Source organism: Oreochromis aureus, linkage group 19, assembly GCF_013358895.1.
Source record: "Oreochromis aureus strain Israel breed Guangdong linkage group 19, ZZ_aureus, whole genome shotgun sequence".
Lineage (NCBI taxonomy): Eukaryota > Metazoa > Chordata > Actinopteri > Cichliformes > Cichlidae > Oreochromis > Oreochromis aureus.
In genome coordinates, this window is record NC_052960.1 from 13579991 (window position 1) to 13597725 (window position 17735).

Genomic DNA, 17735 nt, shown 5'->3' on the forward strand with positions numbered 1-17735 from the left:
GGTATTTGCTTACTAGGTAGTTTAGCACTGCTAGCTTGATCACTTATGTTAATGAGTGATAGTATAAAGTGTTTCATAAATTACTATTTCTGCTAAATTATTGTTTTTTTTTTTAATGGATTTATTTGAAATTATGTTTTGAATGAGCTTGGGGATGTATTCATCTGGGACGAGGGGTCACGAGTGCTCATTGCTTGGCTATAGAGAGGCACTTGAGTTTTTAATTTATTTATTTAATTTTTCTACTTTTGAGGCTTTTTCAGGAAGCTCTTCTGCCATTTTCTGTCACCTTCTCAAACTCCTTCCCTGTCTTCTTCTCATACACTCTGTGCAGCTTCGTCCTGTTCGCGTCATAGTTTTGCAGCGTTGAGTACCTCTGTAACACCCCCACATCCGCATCTGTCTTCTATCCCCATTCATTCCAAAAACTTTTTTAACCTCTCTTCCTTGTTAACTATACCTCTTACTCTTTCTTAGATCTAACAAACCAGTCCGCCCCCTCTCCTCTCACTTCGCTTATCACTCGCTCCGTCTCTGAGTCTCCTTCTCTTGTTGCACCCACCACCCCCACCCCTACAACCCCTTTTCTCGAGACAAGATTGATTGGCTAATCTAGCTGTTTACCCACAATGCCTACTAGCACTGAAGAGAAGAGGGCAGTGTTGATAGTATAAAGACACAACCGAGAGACAACTGAGGTATTTGAAAATGGAGTTCAGTGAACATACCAAATGGATAGAGAAGGAAATTAAAGATAGAGCTGCTTTTCTTATTATTTTAAATAGAGCAAGTGTAATTTCCAACTATGTGTAAATCAATAACACTATAAAAAAAACTACAGGAAATTTGAAAACGGCATGTATTTAAAGTTATAGTATATCTGTATTGGTGTGTGTTTTGGTGCTTTTCAGCACTTTCTGATGCCTTGGAGGACAGTAGCAGCGTAATAATATTTGTACCATTTCCTTTAATGCCATAAAGTGTTTAAACCTAATGAAGCATTAGTGACAGTAAGCAGCTCTTTGTTATACAGCAATTTCTCCTGAAAAAATCCATTAAAACCAGCTGACATTATGCAGCATATTAAACAACCTGCAATATGTTTTCACTGTGAATAGTTTAAGGAGAAAGCCTCTTAGTTGCAATTGAATAAAAAAACCCAAACTATTCTGCCAAATTGCTGCCTGCTGTGTAACTGCTGCTTTCTTCCTGTTTTGACCACATTAAACAGAAATCTGTCTCTAAATTCCTGAAATTTCATATAAGTTGCATTACCACAGTGATTTTTAAAAATGTCTATAATCCTGTTTAAACAGTATTTGTATGTATGTACAAATTCCTCTATTAAAAGCAAAGAGACATAAAACACAAACATGTTTTATTTCAATCTATATTTTTGTCACTGGCTGACTCCAGATCAGCTAAATGGAGAACTTTCTGCTTTTTGCATTTTGTTTAGTTATTGCAGAATAAAGTATGTAAGAGAGAAAGAAGTGTGTTTTTATATATATATTAGTGATTTATTACTGTATTACTGAGAATACTAGTAATAATACTAAAACATCCATAGAAATTTCTGTTCTTCCTTCTCCTTGATTTGAATCTATACTGTTATTCACTGCTGTTCTCATTCCACCCATAGTCTTGTCTTTTGGACGCTCTGCCATCTCTCTGGAGCGTTGGCTAAGTGGATGTTGTGTCTGCAGCATGTATTAGTGCTGTCATCCGGTGTGTGCGCACAAGTCCGCCTGTCTGGTTCAGTACTGCTACCTTGGCAGCAGCGTTTGGGGAAGTGCGTGTGTGTTTAGCGTGCACGTTGTGCCAGTTTTGAGGACCAGCTGGGTTTTCAGAGACAGTGTGTGTGCATGCGTGTTTGTCAGACGTGACGGTGAGAGGAGCAGCCATATCCTGTTGCTCCAGAGTGAAACATACTGTTTGGTCTGGGCTGATAAATTAGCCAGATCACCACAGTCAGCTAATTTTTTTCCTCCCATCTCCATATACTCTGTCTCGCATCCTCACTCCTTTGCCTTCCTACCCCCCCCACCCCCTTTCTCTCCCTTACTCTGTTCGCTAAGGACAGCAGGTCAAGGAGACAGTGATGAGGTACATATCAGTGTGAACCAGAATGTAGATTAGTACCTCTCCAGGCAGGGACACACATAAATACAGACACAAGCACACACATACAGATGCATCTGCTGTCTCTTCCTACCTCACGCCCTTCTTTCCATCCAGTGTTTATATCTCTGTCTTTATCCCTGTGAAAGGTATCAGGCGGAGGTCAATAATGTGTTGAGCACTATTGATCTGTCCGGTAGGTCCTATGGGTGAGAGAGGGGAGAGGGAAATGGAGAGGGAAGGATCAATGCTATTTTGTATAGGCTATCTACATACTGTACTATACGAGCCAATCAGAATCATTAGTGTCTTGTTCTGTGATAGATTATTCATCAACACTATGAGTTTGTGCTGAAAAGGAAAAGCAGTCAACTCTGGATTCAGGTGTCAGAGCTTGAAATATTTTGCCACCGTGGTAGCGAGGCAGAGGGTGGAATAAGTCTGAGTTCATCCTGATTTCCACAGGCTAAACTACTTAAACTCATCTCACACCAACCAGGAGGAAACGGCTTCAATAAAGTGAGGTCGTTGAAGAGTTTGGTACAGTCAGCTTACTGATAGCTGCCTCAAGTGTAAAATTATTTTCATGGAACAAACAAACGTCAAAGGCTTTACAGAGCCCAAGAGACCATCTTCACTCTTTGCTTGGTAACTAATGTCTTCATATGTTAGAAAATTGAATCAATAGGATTGAATGAATATTATTATTGTTGCTGGTACATGAGTGGGAGGTATTTTTGCCTCACTGGATAGTGTATAATCCAGAAATAACAGGAAAAGATGAAGGGTGACTTGTCACAGAAATCATCATCCAGGCTCAAATCAGGAAAGGTGTGATAAGAGTACAAATAGTCTATTAAGAAGACTTTTTTTTTGGCTTTTTGTCCAAGTGTGCAATAGAGAGAAACAGGAAGCATGGGAAGACGGTCGGATGATATGCACCAAGGCTCTCTGACTGTCAGTGTACCCAATTAATGCTTCGTTTGAGGTGTCTGTCAGAGTCTTAATAAACTGTGGATGTACTCATCAGAGAGTGGGCTACAGGCAGGCCCACTCTCTGAATGATTCAAATTTATCTTCAGTATATTTTGCTAGATGTAAATATATTTTGTGTGAATAATGGAGATTTGAATTTCTGAGTAGAATATCATGATCAGAATGGAAACACCTGTGCGGCGATCATAGCCTGTACAGGTTAGGGTGATAAATTTTACTGAAGCCTTTCTTGTTTAATAGTTAAAGAAAGATCAACACTATGTGACTATGTAAGTCCAGAGGTCGCTGCGCTCTCCTGCCAAGTTGTGAACGCATATGGAGTGGCTGAGAAATGAAAACACTAAAAAGGTAAAGATGTTGGTGGAAGGAGAGAATAAATAATGTAAGTTTAATGCTAATAATTGAATACTTTCCATTAGGAAAGTGTAAATCCATTATTTTTCAATGTTGATACTTTTGCAGATGTTTCAGCTTTGACCCTTTGTCAGCTCAGTATGTTGTAAACCTAAAACCCATAGAACTGAATTGAATGATCTCCATAAGCCATAGTCCACCTGTTGTCACCAAAATCATACACACAAAATCATAATTCATGAAAGTGTACCCAGTTGAATTTGAGTTTTTAAAAGATAATGTTGTGTTTTGTTTCTTTATATAGCACAGGTACAGATCAGGTCTCTGGCCCAGATGCCGTGTTGTTGATAGCCAGGTAACATAAAAAACTCACCTGATATTGTTTTAGAGCAGATGCTGCACCAGGATGCTTTGACACAGTGTTTGTGCAGCGCTGCCGAGGAAGGCCATTAAAATATAGTTTACAGTTTAAACTGTGTAAATATTCCCAGGCATTTGAAAATGCGTCCCGTGGGTTTTGTTGAACTTTTCTGCCGGCTTCTATGAAAGAGACACATTCTTCTTTCTGCTGCATGTCAGACATTAAAGAGTTTGTGTTGCCACCAGGTGCTTCTTTCATGCACTTCTTATTTTGCAGACTTTTCCATGCTTCTGCCTAGAAATGAATAATTCAACTCAACTCCACGTTGCTATTATATCAGCTAATTAGTGCAGTACTAATATCTGCTGTGGATTGTTATGTCTTCTTGAACTTGTTTCTTTTCATAAGTTTACACACTTGTCGCCCCTGTACACGCATGTACTTTGTGAATTAGCAGTTAACGTTTACCTTCACAAATGTCAACCAGTTCCTGGAGATCTGATTTGTCGTAAATCACGTTATTGTAATAAAACGCGATGGGGGCAGGATTTTCTGCCTGTCTTCCACTTCAGAGGTAGAAATGGGGAGGTGGATATAAACACTACTGTACGTGCCACTACAAACACACTGCTGGATTCTTTTGTATTTCCCCAGGCCAGTTGATTTTAATAAAGTCCAACTGCATATTAAACCTACCTTCATTTTTGCTTGTGGCAACCACGCTCAGTCTACACGCTTTCAGTCTGCATTCATTTTCAATCAGCAAATTAGGGAATGTGTGAGGCGATAACTGGCCATTAATAGTCCATAAAAATAATGTGACTGAGTGATTGATTGTGAGCAGAAACCATTTTTTGGTGCATGTTCTTTGTTTTTCTCCCTTCGTGTTTTTTTTTTTTCTTTCTTTTTTTCTCCTTCTGTCTCACTCTTGTATCTTCTAACTCACTCTCCAATCTCACTCTCCTGCATCTTCTTATTCTCTCTCTCTCTCTCTCTCTGTCTCTGTGCTCCTGGAGCGGGGGATGCCAGGGGGACAGAGTGCAGATAGGACCTGTCTCCATAGCAACAGCTTCTGCAAGCTGCTGACACCCTACTGGGGGGACTGAGGGGAGGAGAGGTTGTGGATGGGGAGGAATAGTACAAGGGTTGGGGCACAAGGATATGTGTGTCTGCCCTTGTGTGTGTGTGTGTGTGTTTGTGCGTGTGTGTGCACCAGCGCCAAGAAAAATGAGTGTGGGGGTCACGAATAGGAGAAAAGATGGAGAGAAAAGTGTTCAGGAGAAAAAGAGGAAGGATGGAGAAGGAAAGAAAGAGGCAGCCTACCCTGCTTCTTCCCCAGGGACTCGGTGGCCTGCTCATGTTCACTAGCAGAATTAGCATAAAGATGGGGGGAGGTGTGTGTGTGCGTGTGTTTGTGATATTTCAGTTTGTGTGCTTTGGTTTCAGATGGGAGAAGGAGGACGGCGAGCGTGTTTGTGTACATCTGTGTAACTGGTGGTATGTGTTGTCCATGCATGCAGCGCGTGTCATATGGATATAGTGTGTTTGTCAGTTGTGCGTGCTGGAGGATCTGTAGATGTGCAAAAGTGTGCGTCTGTGTATTTGTTAGAGCGACTCCCTCCCCTGGGTCTTAAACCCCCTCTCTGTTCTGTCCTGTAGCCTGCGGTTCTCCCCTGTCTGCTTTTCTGTATTGAAGGGCTGCACTTTATGAAGCTGTGATGCAAGCCTTTGTGTGTCTGTGCGATTGCGCGTTCATGTGGTTGCGTGCACGTGTGTTTGTTCCGGCTTGCTTATGTAAGCACTCTGAACATGCGTCTCCTTCTATGTGTGTTGACAAGAATACAGTTATATCATATTTAACTCCCGGGCTGAATCATTCTGCCCCCCTTTTCCCATTCTAGATTCTAATTTTATTCTCCCATATTGTTTGACTGACGTAAAGGGGACTGGAGACAGTACTGGTGTTACATCTGGTAGCATGATTAGTTTTAGTTAAGTGGTTGCTTACATTAGATTTAAGTGGTATGCTTTCTGTGTTTGTCCTTAAGATAACAATAACAAAATTACTCACTGATTTTATAAATTTCAATTAAGCGAGAAATGTAGCATTTGTAATTAAAAATCCTTAGAATTGTAGAGTAAATGTAGTACTGTTAAAGACACTGTGTTTGTCCTATAGGGAATGTTAGCCCAAAAATCTAATGGACAATTGCTTTGGAGTTAAATGTTATCCAGAAAAATGGAGACAAAAAAAGATTCAGGGGCTATAAAGTGGCCTTCTCACAAACAACAGCTTTAAGAGTCTTTAAGTGTCTCAAATATCTTGAGTGCTTGATTTTCTAAAAATTAGCAAGAACTCTGTAAGATGTAGTACAAAATCAACTTATTTGCAGATGACTTGTTACTATATTTAACCTCTGTCAGTACTCATTAGGTACTTATGAAAACTTAATTAAGATAAGGTTTGAGTAAATTAATTGTTTACAGTAAATTAATGTAAGTTGGTTTGGTGCTGAACTGTATTTAATAACCTTTTTTTTTTTTATATGTAGCTCATGAAACACGAGATGACACTTGTCTCTGTTGTGATCTGACCAGGAAGTAATCACTATACTTCAAATCAATCAAAATGTCTCTTAAGACATGAAATATGAAGATTTTTCCTGAATTCATTAAAATTAGTTGAATTTTGAAATAAATTAAATGTAACAAATTGTGTATTTTGTGTCAGATTCTTAAACTGCATCCAAATATGCCATTACTGACACTTGGCTTTTTTGTAATGAGAAAGGACCTGTGGAATAGTCGCTGAGAACTTCAAAAAACAAATTGGCAATTTTTTTCTATTTTACTAGCTGACCTATGAAGCATCTGTTAGGATGCTGAAATGCAGTTTCAGGGTGATTAGTTCCATATGAGTACATTCAAGCTACGAACTCCTACGTATGCAGCGTTCCTAGATCACTCAGCAAATCAGCTGCACGTTATTATAGAGTCAGTGTTGTTTTCATTTATGTCCAAGAAATGAAAATTAAGGAGTTTGCTAATATTAACGGTTATATTTCTGATGTTTGTGACAGAGACAAAAAAGATTTTTAATGAAAGAAGCATAAACGTATGTACTCATTATCACCGGTGCAGATAAATAACTGCTGTGTTATTCCTGAGTGTATGATAGAATAGATCAGAGTACAGGCACAGGTCTCTTTACAGCTTTGTGTCACTGACGTTTTACGATTGTTCCTATTCTGATGTGTTTGAATATTTTTGGTATGTTTCTCCCTGAAGTCTTTCTTTGCATTGCTGTCCTTGCCTAAAGAAAGAGATGAGGGGGTTATTTCATCTCTCTTCTCCGCCTTCTATATAACATTTAAACTTTAAATGGAGGTTGGTGGGGGGGGGGGCAATTGCAGGTGCAGCCACTGCCCCCTGTTGTCATTTGTTGACCAATGCAGCATCATGCACATATACATTACGGTAGAGCAGTGAAGGATGCATGTACACGTCGAACACCATATTTAATTCATCTGTTTGTGTTTTCCAGAGCGCAGCAGCAGCGCCAAGCCCAGTGATGGGCAACATGCCACCCAATGATGCCATGCCAGGTGGTCCCATGCCCCCAGGCTTCTTCCAGGTATGACCCCACTCTTGTGTCATAACCAAACCCACTTATCATTTTACCCCGTCTGCCATTCATTCATTTCTGACTTCCCCAAAACAAATAATCTATATTTAGTCTATTCTTTGACTTCCTTGTCCAGCAATAGATAATGGTGAACCGATGTTCACTTATTTCTGTAGAGCAAAAGAAAAACTAGCAATTTCTTATTTTATTGGTAGCACATTTTATAGTAATTGCACTAAACGTGGACATTTCCCAGCTGAGAAATTATTCAGGTTTTTTTTTTTTTTTACTTTCATTCATGTTATTATTCTGACAGTAATTACAGTCTTCCCTGTACAGAAGCTGACTTTTATTTTATGAAAACTTTTTTTAAGTAGCAAATAAAAGCAGCCTTGTTTGCACCTTAATTACCGAGCAATATTTGATTAGCCCAGTTGATGGTTTATTTACACAAGAAGACAGGAACATTTTCTTAACCTAAAGTTTATCTAAAGAAAAAGGCATGGCTTTGCTGCTAATTGAAAATATCTGTTGTATTTATAAACAATAAAAGGAGGGTTTTTCTCAGTTATTAGACTTCTTAAGATACTGATCAGATACTTGTTTTTTTAAGCCTTTAATTTGACTTCCGATATCAGTCAGGTTCTACTAATTAAGACTTTCACTGTAAAATCTATAATGGAGTTTAATCAGATGACAGCATAGTCGCAGTTTGGGTCTCCAACTCTCCCACTTCTCTTCCCTTTCTTTTTTTTTTTTTCCCTCCACATTTTTCCAAATACTGTTTATTCCACTCTAGATATTTACACCCACCAGAGCCTCTGAAGCTCGTACTGTTCATTCATCTGTGGCTCTGCGCTCGCTGGGCTGCTGTTCAGCCGATTTGTGATTCAGCCATCCCGTATTCATCCTTTCTCCACTCCTCCATCTCCATCTCGTCTGTCTCTGACCTGTCCCGGGTCTGTGAAGGGAAAGGTTTTAGTGTGGGAGATGGCTGTCTGAAGAGTAACGAGAACCAGACGCAAACGCGTACACAGTATACAAACACGTGCAAGCATGCGAGCACACATTCACAAACAAAAACACACGCATCCTCTGTGAGGCAGTGGTGTGATGGACAGCACTGGCATTTGGCAGGAGGCACGATAAGGTGATGGCGAAGAGTAGGAGCGAAAAAGCGAGTCACACATTAAGGGAGAGGGAAGGATGGAGAGGAAGAGGGGTGAGTGGAGGAGTAAGAAGAGAGGGAAATGTGAAAGATCAGTGCCACCAGGATTGTGGCCCACTGTTTGTTTCTGTGGCTACGTCCCACCCTATTGTTTGCTGGCTGAGAGTGAGGGTGGTGGTGCTGATGGTGGTGGAGGGGCTAGTGAGAGTATGACTGTGAATAAGCAAGGGAAAGGGTAGGGGGGAGAAGGGGTGACGAGACATGCATGGAAGTGCTATTTATAACATTGGTGGAGGAGTAAGATTGGACGATGGCTTGTGTGTCTGTGTGTTTGTGTGCACATTGTGTTCAAGGGACCTTACTGTAACAGAAAGCTTCGGCTGTTCACTGCAAATGTGCCTCACGCAGGCAGAGCGTTGTTTGAAATCCTGAGTGCCGTTAAGAACGTCAGACCTGACACCTAAACAATACCTCCTCTGATATTTGACTTTTAAGAAATGTTAAACTCTTGCTTTCACCATATCTTTTTTTTTTTTCCAGCTAAAGCAGTCACAAATTTAAATGCTCTTAACATACAACACAGGCAGCTATGCAGGAATCTGTCAAGGACATACAAGATCCAAGCAGCAGCTGCTGATGACTTTCATAACCAGTCGATATGTTTTTCTTGTTTTTGAGTTGTTATTTTGTCTACAGTGTGTCAGATAAGACATGACAGCTTCAAGATATGACTTAAAATTTACGAGCAAGAGTTCAAAATAAAAACAAACAGTTCAATTTTCCATCATTCTGCAAAAAGACAGCAAATGTTCGCAGCTGAGATGTTTGACATTTTTGTGTTTAAAAATAATTCACTAATAGATTATCATAGTTGTTGGTTGTTCAAACTTTCTTCTGAGATGCTGACCTCATATTAATTGGGTCAAGTGGTTTCTTTTCTTCTTCTTTTTTTTTTTTTTTTTTTGCAAAGTTTCAAGTTTTTTTCTCTCTCCATGAATTGCATTTATTAAGAGCTTTTATCTGACAAATCTGCTGCCCCAGACAGATATTGGTCCGTACAATAAAGTACACCTCATCTAATCTTGTTGTTTGTTGTTAATTAGTACACCTATTTCTTACTCAAGCAAGCAGTTGGTCTGTTGTCTGTCCAGCAAACACAAGCAGTTGTATGGAATTGATGTGTCTGTCTCTATGCATTTGAAAAAAAAGGGACTTTTGGAAGTCAGTTATAGAAAGCGATCGCTTCAGATTCTGTTGGTCAGCTGATTTCTTAATCTCACCTCATCTCTAATACTGAAAAATTATAATATTGAACTGACTGTTTAGCACTTATGAACATTTTTTTAACTTAACTCTTACATTTTAAAGCATTAGAAGTAGTTGGGACGTAAACTGCTAAGCAGGTGCGGCCAGCTTTTTTTCCCGCTTGATTAAGTAAGGTCTGGAGTTGAATGTGCATTTGGTAGCTGCTCACTGGGACTTTCAGCATGAGGTCCAAAGAGATTTTGATGCAAGTGAAGAAGGCTGTCATTCAGCTGAAAAAACATAACAAAGATGGTGGAAACTTTAGGAGTGGTCTAATCAACAATATGGTGCATTCTTAAAAAGAAGGAATGCGCTGGAGAGCTTAGCAACATCAAAAGGCCTGTAAGCCCACACCACATCTAACTTCTACTAAAATGATGGGAAGCATATGGAGAAGAAAAGGAAATGCTTACGATCTTAAGCATACCACATCATCCGTCAAACATGGTCGAGGCAATGGTATGGCATGGACATATATGGCTGCCAGTGGAACGAGGTCACTTGTGTTTATTGCTGATGTGATTGCTGATAGCAGTAGCAGGATGAGTTGTGAAGTGTACATGGCTATAGCCCCTGCTCAGAGTCAGCCTGCTGCTAAACTGACCAGATGGCTCTTCACAGTGGGACTCTAAAATGACCCAAAATGTACAACGGAAGTAACACAAGAGCTTCCTAATCAAAGAAATGTAATGTTGCTAAATTGTTGGGTCAGTCACCGGACATCAACCCAACCCAGCATGTTTCTCATTTAGTGACGACAACTGAAGGCAGACTGACCCACAAACAAGCAGCGACTTAATGAGGCTGCAGTAAAAGGCTGGCAAAGCATTTCATGGGAGGAAACCTAACCTTTGGTCATGTCAGTGCATTTGAGACTTTACGCAATCACTGACTGCAAGAGTTTGGTGTATCAGGTATTAAAAATCATGCCGTTTGGTATGATTTTTGAGAGTTTGTCCAGTTACGTTTGAGCCGATAATACTGTGTTTTTTAAAAAACTGCATAATTAATTTCTAATGCAGTATTTTTGATAAACTCCCTAGGATTAAGCTGAAAGTCTACACTGGATTGCTTTGTTTTAGATCCATTATTGGGGGTGTGCAGAGGTAAATTCACAAAAAATGTTGTCACTGTCCAAATACTTATGGCCCTGACTGGAAACGACCAGACTCACTGAGGTAATCGGTGTGCTGTCTTTGTGTGTGTGTCCGGATGCCTAGCAGGGATACATGGAAAATTCCATTTACCATTAAATCAGCCAGCTTTTGTTTTCTTCGGACAACTGGAAAAGGAAAAAAACCAAAGCACTGAAGGCACCAACAGTGATGGAGCAGAAACAAGACTGTTGCATAATGACTTATTTATTAGAGGCCGTTAACCTCGTGTCTCTGGGTGAGAAGTGGGCAATAACGATGCGGTGTTTTAGAGGAGCAGAGGGGTCCCTCACAGGATCACGGTTTTTACTTTGAAGTAGGCTGACAGTAAGCAGGGAAAAACTTCCAACCTGTACTTGTTTTTGCCAGTATCATCTTTCTGGTTTGAAGTTACCTCTTGTGCCTGTCCTGCTGCTGCCTGTCCTGTTGCAGTGAGCCTTGGGCAATACTGCCCCCATGTGGATTTAGGGAATACATTTAATCCTCCAACAAGAAGGACCAAAGTATCAGAGAGATGGTTATGCTTTAAGATTTCTATCAGCTTGTTTGAACTCAAACTCACATTGAAACTATTCCTATATGACTTTACATTTTATGGGTTTTTAAGGAGTAACTCTTAACTCCACGTTAAGACGCAGCTTTTCCCACTTTTCTGCTTCCTTCTACCTCAAATTAAAGACTCCCCACTGACTCCCCCCCCCTTCCCAACCCTCCCCATCGTCTTCTTCTCATAACTTTGATTGGGTAATTCCTCCAGGTGTAAACCCACATTTTGCCCCTCCCCTTTCTGATATCGCTCTTCTTTCTTAAAGGGACCACCCGGCTCTCAGCAGTCCCCCCATGCACAGCCCCCCCCACACAACCCCAGCAACCCCATGATGGGACCCCATGGCCAGGTAAGAAGCAAATGCTTTCTCTCAAACACCCCTCTTTTTTTCCATTCCCTCTAAATCTCCCCTCTACCCCTCACCCACACACTACCTCTTTCTTCCCATTCACTGCTCACACACCTTCTTCTTCTTCTCCCACCCTTGAGCCCTGTGAGCTCCAGTTTTGTTCAGGGTAACTCCCCGTAGATGTCGGCCCCCTTTTTATGAAAGCCGAGCTTCCAGAGGCAGCAACGCAAGCTCCTCTTCAAGACCCAGAATCAGCTGTCCCCGTGTGGGATGAATAATTCACTCCCTGCCCCTCCCCTGGAGCAGCTTGTGGGGGGTTGCACACTTATCTTCTCCGTCACTCTTAGCACACACACATGCACATACCTCTCCCCTCCCCCCTGCTTACTTGTTTTAACACTTTATAAATAAAACAGGGGACAGTCATTATAAACACGTCACATATACGTACAAAACACATGGGTATACTGATGCACATAGAAGAACCAGAGGCTTGGGTTGCTAAAGCCTGCCAGTTGACAAACTTGTATCCAGTCTTTAAAAACTTCAATCCTCAGTCATTCAGCGGTTATCCAGAACAGTAGCTACAGATGCCACTCTGGAGGTAAAGCTAGCCTTTACCCATTAACTGCGGCAGCTCAGCTCTTCATTCTTGTGGTTTCTGGTTTCCGTCTTATGTGCGAGAGAGTGTGGACACGCTTCCGCTAAGGTTTTGAACGGTGTTGTTGGCCTGAGGTGTCTCTAACTACGCCAGGCAGACCACAGGCCGAATCAGCTTACACCACAGTGAGAGCACGTGGGCTGTGCAGGGAGCTGTGTGAGCGCTGCAGTTAAGCACACACAAATGTGCATGCAGTGAGTGCATGTTGTTAGTATAAGCGGGAGATTTGAAAATCAGAAAATAGGCTCTTATGCCAGTGTATTTTGTTGGTTTCCAAGTTATTATGTTGATGAATCTGCACTTTTTTTCACTGTCATCTCTCATTCTCCAACACCACTGCGTTCATCTGTGTCCTCACCATCACCCGTTTGAGTGCGTTTGAATTTATCAATAATAGAAACTGTGTTTTCTCTGTGTCCTCCTTTGCCCTATAATTCCCATCCTCCATTCGCTCCTTTCCCTCTTTTTTCCTTCTTCCCCTGTTTCTTACTGCAGCCTTTCATGTCACCGCGGTATCCAGGTGGACCGCGCCCCTCACTCCGAATGCCAAATCAGGTACTGAGCAGCATTTTGAATTGTGTTTATCTATTTTGATGCCAACATATGCCAGTGTGTTGATCAGTTTGCTCCTTTCTCAGCCTCCTGGTGGTATCCCAGGATCTCAGCCTCTCCTGCCAAACAGTTTGGACCCAACAAGACCGCAAGGTAAGGCCGGTCGTAGTCACAGGTCAGAGCAGATGATGAAGATGATAGGTCTGTAACTAAAGTTTTAGTTTGGATTTTCTTGAATCTACTTTAAAAGTAGTGATATTTCAAAATACCTTAAAAGATTTGGTCTGTAATCAAGAAGTTAAAAAAAAACCCTCTGCATTGTCTTCATACTAGGGCTTTGGGGGATTTTGTATAAATTCAGATTGTGTGACTATTTCTTCCTGAATAGATTGAATATGTGTGGGTGTGTCTGGCTCAGGAAGGGGTCCGTGCTGATTTTAACTGCAGATTATAGCTTCAGAGGCCCGAGTGTTGCTACCAAAGGGCTTAGAATGAACCATTGTCTGTGGCATTTCTTAATTCCTGTGTTGCTTTCAGTGTGTGACTCTGGGGCTCTTTTCTTGCAGGTCATCCTAACATGGGTGGACCAATGAGAATGAACCCTCCCAGAGGAATGGCCATGGGCCCACAGGTATGACAAATCGGCTGCGTAGAGGGCACGAAACTCTGATGGGAGTTAGTTTCTACATCTAGTAATTGTAATAGTGAATGAGACAGCTGTGCACTTAGGCTTGCTTTTAATGGTTATATAACTGTATGGAAGCGTCTCTTACAGGGTGAAATGTAACTTTTCTTGAGTCCGTTGCTATAATTGTCGTTACTCACCCACTTATAGTAAAGACTTGTCTTTTCTTATCTGCCTTTGACAGTCCAGTCATGTTTGCATATTGTGTGAATATAAAACAAAACACTGAATCCTATGCACTCAACAAAATCAAATCTTTTTAGAGTTTTTGTAACTTTGCTTCGAAGCTCTAACTGTGTGTTGTTTTTTAAACATCTTGTCTCTTAGAATTATGGAGGTATGAGGCCTCCTCCCAACTCAATGGGTGGTCCAATGCCAGGAATGAACATGTAAGTCCCATTTGCTTCATCTTCAACATACTGCTGTTCATTCGCAAGTAGTTTTAGTAGCAAGCAGAACCCAAAAAAGGACATCAGTGGTTAAATGTTCTTCATTAATTCTGAGGAGCTGTTGGAAAAAGGTGTCCAGAGTTTATCCTTGGATCTAGTAAACTTAAATAACTCTCATATTTCCTTTATATTCCCAGTTCCCTTTATTGTTGGTTTGCTTTCTAAACTTTTTTTTTTTTTTCCCCTCAGGGGTCCCGGAGGAAGAGGGCCTTGGCCAGGTCCTAATGCTAACTCTGTGAGTTTGAAGCCCTCTGCACATACACGATAGGTGGCAGGCAGACTTATTGCAACAAGAATAGCAATAACTTGGCAATATTCAAACTCAATGCATTGTATAATAACTCGATAATGAACTTGTCTAGTTTTCCTAAACAGATTTAAAGTATTTAACGTGTTTAAACAATGTTGGAGATCATTTTGAACACTGCTAATGTGCTGCATCAGTCAGTGCTGGCAAGTTTGTCCCCTAAAACCAGGTTCATCAAGTACATTTGGAGATGACTAAAGTTTAAGCAACAGCAATTAAAGCTCTGAAAAGAATGTGCTTTCTCATTGTTGTTCCGTGATGCTAAACCAAAGTCATGCATCTCCTTTGTTAAATATCCAAAAATAATAAACGGGTAGCTCTTCACAAAAAGTCGAGGAAATTTTTGACAAAGCATTTTCACCAGCTGAAGAAAATCTCCCTGACAGACTCGCCGTTTACTGCAGGATTGTTGCATTAGTTTTAATTTTCTTGTCTAGATGAACATCTCTATCTTTCAGCCTTCAGATCTGACTCTTTATTTCTTCCTCCCCCTTGCAGATAGCCTACTCCTCCTCATCTCCAGGAAACTATGTGGTGAGTTGTTATATAAAAGCATGTCCGCTGACTAGGATGCAGTGTAGGCTTTTTTCTTTTTTTTTGTATTAAAGAATGCTTCATTTATGCTCCGATGAGTATAATTTTACAGTTTTCTTTTTTTCCTTCCTCAGGGTCCTCCAGGCGGAGGAGGTCCACCTGGAACTCCCATCATGCCCAGCCCAGGTGGTGCGTCACCTAACTGTGTCCCCAGCACTAACACTTGTGCATTAGAAATAGAAGTGTCTCCCATTTTCCCTTTCACTTAAAAAACAAAAAAACAAAAAAGCATGAGTGTGTCCACTCACCGAGTGCTGTCAGTCTGAGTGCTCTCATTATTTCATGTCTACTTTCCTGTTTTCATATTTGATTCAGAGATTTTATATCAACCTTCTGATATCCCAAAACTGAAGGTTTTGTTCTCTTTTTTCTTAGATTCAACTAATTCCAGTGAAAACATCTATACGATGATGAATCCAATTGGACCTGGAGGCAACAGACCCAATGTGAGTCTCCCATAACTTTTCTTTTTTAACAGTAATACTATACTGTTCTCTTAGAAGTTTAACTTTTCAGCCTCGCTTAATTTTTCAGATATTGCACATTCATTCTTGGCTAAAATAATGGATGCTATTGTAATGATTAAAATTACACAGTCTTGCCCTCAAAATATAATCCAGTTCTAATAGGGCTTATAACCACATCACTGGGCACCAGTACAATCCAGCATTAGAGAAACCTAATGCTGCCACAGTGAGCTCAATAAGAATTGACTGGGAATGAAGTAGGGAGAATAAATTAAACAATCTCAACTTCACCTCGGGCTGAAAACATCACAATTATATCAGAGAGGTCAAGGATGGAGAATCGTGTTAGCGGTTACTCATTAGATTTGTTCCACACCTTTTCACCAGTTCCCTATGGGACCTGGGCCTGATGGGCCAATGGGAGCTATGGGAGCCATGGAGCCACACCACATGAATGGATCACTAGGTGGGTTTGAACACTGATGGTTTGGTGTGTGTACAAACAGAAACTGCTTACAAAAACAATTGACCTGTTTATCTCCTTTTACTTCCTCAGGGTCTGGGGATATGGATGGGTTGCCAAAGGTATGTCAACATCAGATTTTCTATAAACGCTTCTTATTGGGGTATTTTTGTAAACTAAAGCACTTTTTCAGAATCTGAATTCTGCACTTCAACTGTGTTGCCAATAAGAAACAATTTATCAGTTTAACGTTGATTTTTACCCTCCGTTTCTGCCTCTAGAGTTCTCCCAATAACATGGGGGGCATGAACAACCCTCCTGGGACGCCGAGAGATGACGGCGAAATGGGCGGCAACTTTTTGAACCCATTCCAAAGCGAAAGTGTGAGTAGAGCGAATGAATGGCATCTCATGACCCCTTAACAGTTCTCCTTGACATCCTGACATGAACCAGTGGAAGAATGCAAGCAGAGGGTGCACCTGGTTTTTTAGAATTAATCTCAGACTGTTGAAAATGTTTTGGTAATATTTATGAAATTTGGTCCCACTTCAGATGATTAATTTACTTTAGCTGAATTGGTTAGTCTAAACGCATCTTAGTATTGGAGCAGTAAGGTAGCAGTGTTGCTTTTCAATGGACGCCATTAAAAAAAAAAAAAGTCTTGTGACACATGGAAGTGTTAAAAAGCAATTTAAAGTAAAAGTTCTTTACTCGTCCAGATTCATGACTAGCTCATGGCAAACCTGCCCAAACCAGTGACCGTCAGACCACAACTAAATAGACACATACGGACGAGAAGAGGATATCACTAACATGAGGAGAAGCATGACATAGTAGGAATTAACAATCAGTCACAGACAAAAATAACAGCAGTTCACGCCAAAACTAATTTTATTACCGTGACTCTGCTCACACGCAAAGGAGGCCTGTGGCCACACAACGGGGCCTGAAAAGACCCAGCTCAATTTCTAGGTCAGGTTTTGGTAACAAGGAAGCAAGCAGACCTTTTGAAATAACTAGTTTTAGGCTTGTTTTTAAGTGCAGCTTTATTTCTTATTTAGTCTTTATACTTTTAAATAGCTTCTGTTATGCTCCATATTTTCTTCTTAGACTTGACTAGAGTAGCTTTGCATGTTTCACAAATCAGAATAATCCCAGTTTGTCTAAAACCGGGCTTTGTGCTTCATTTCACCCGCTGTCTGATACATGCTGTTTTAGCTCACTTCCCTCACACTTTAAGCCACCTTTCTTCTGATTGGCTGCCCCTCGCAAACAGTAGGTTTGTGTGTTCACAGCCCAAACTGTTCAGTTATGATGACTATATCTAACTGATCATACAGAGACAAGAATTAAAAAAAATGTCTAAAGGTGAGTATTTAGAGCTTGTACTTGGACTGAACTCTTTATTAGGAAAAAGTTGTTCTTCCTCTTTAGGTTTAATTATATATTATGATATACTTTGTAATTTGGGACACAGCCTGATAAACCTGAAAAGCAAAACCTGCTACACTGAATACAATTTTCAATGTCTAAAAAAGAGGGAAAAAACATGTGTGGAATAGTGTTTTTTTAAAAAT

General features: G+C 40.6%; 1 protein-coding gene across 2 annotated transcripts in view; it reads left to right on the plus strand.

Annotated features, from left to right (window-relative positions):
* Positions 1-17735, plus strand: part of zgc:110158 (uncharacterized protein LOC553590 homolog) — a 37182-nt gene that overhangs the window by 15695 nt on the left and 3752 nt on the right. The window contains exons 5-17 of one of the 2 annotated variants that reach the window (XM_031747183.2): positions 7377-7466; positions 11897-11980; positions 13137-13196; positions 13280-13346; positions 13760-13824; positions 14206-14267; positions 14517-14562; positions 15133-15168; positions 15303-15357; positions 15604-15674; positions 16083-16161; positions 16252-16280; positions 16440-16541. In XM_031747183.2, coding sequence (XP_031603043.1) covers positions 7377-7466; positions 11897-11980; positions 13137-13196; positions 13280-13346; positions 13760-13824; positions 14206-14267; positions 14517-14562; positions 15133-15168; positions 15303-15357; positions 15604-15674; positions 16083-16161; positions 16252-16280; positions 16440-16541 — 846 coding nt within the window. The remainder of the gene's footprint in view (positions 1-7376; positions 7467-11896; positions 11981-13136; positions 13197-13279; positions 13347-13759; positions 13825-14205; positions 14268-14516; positions 14563-15132; positions 15169-15302; positions 15358-15603; positions 15675-16082; positions 16162-16251; positions 16281-16439; positions 16542-17735) is intronic. The other variant, XM_039603679.1, reaches the window with a different exon arrangement.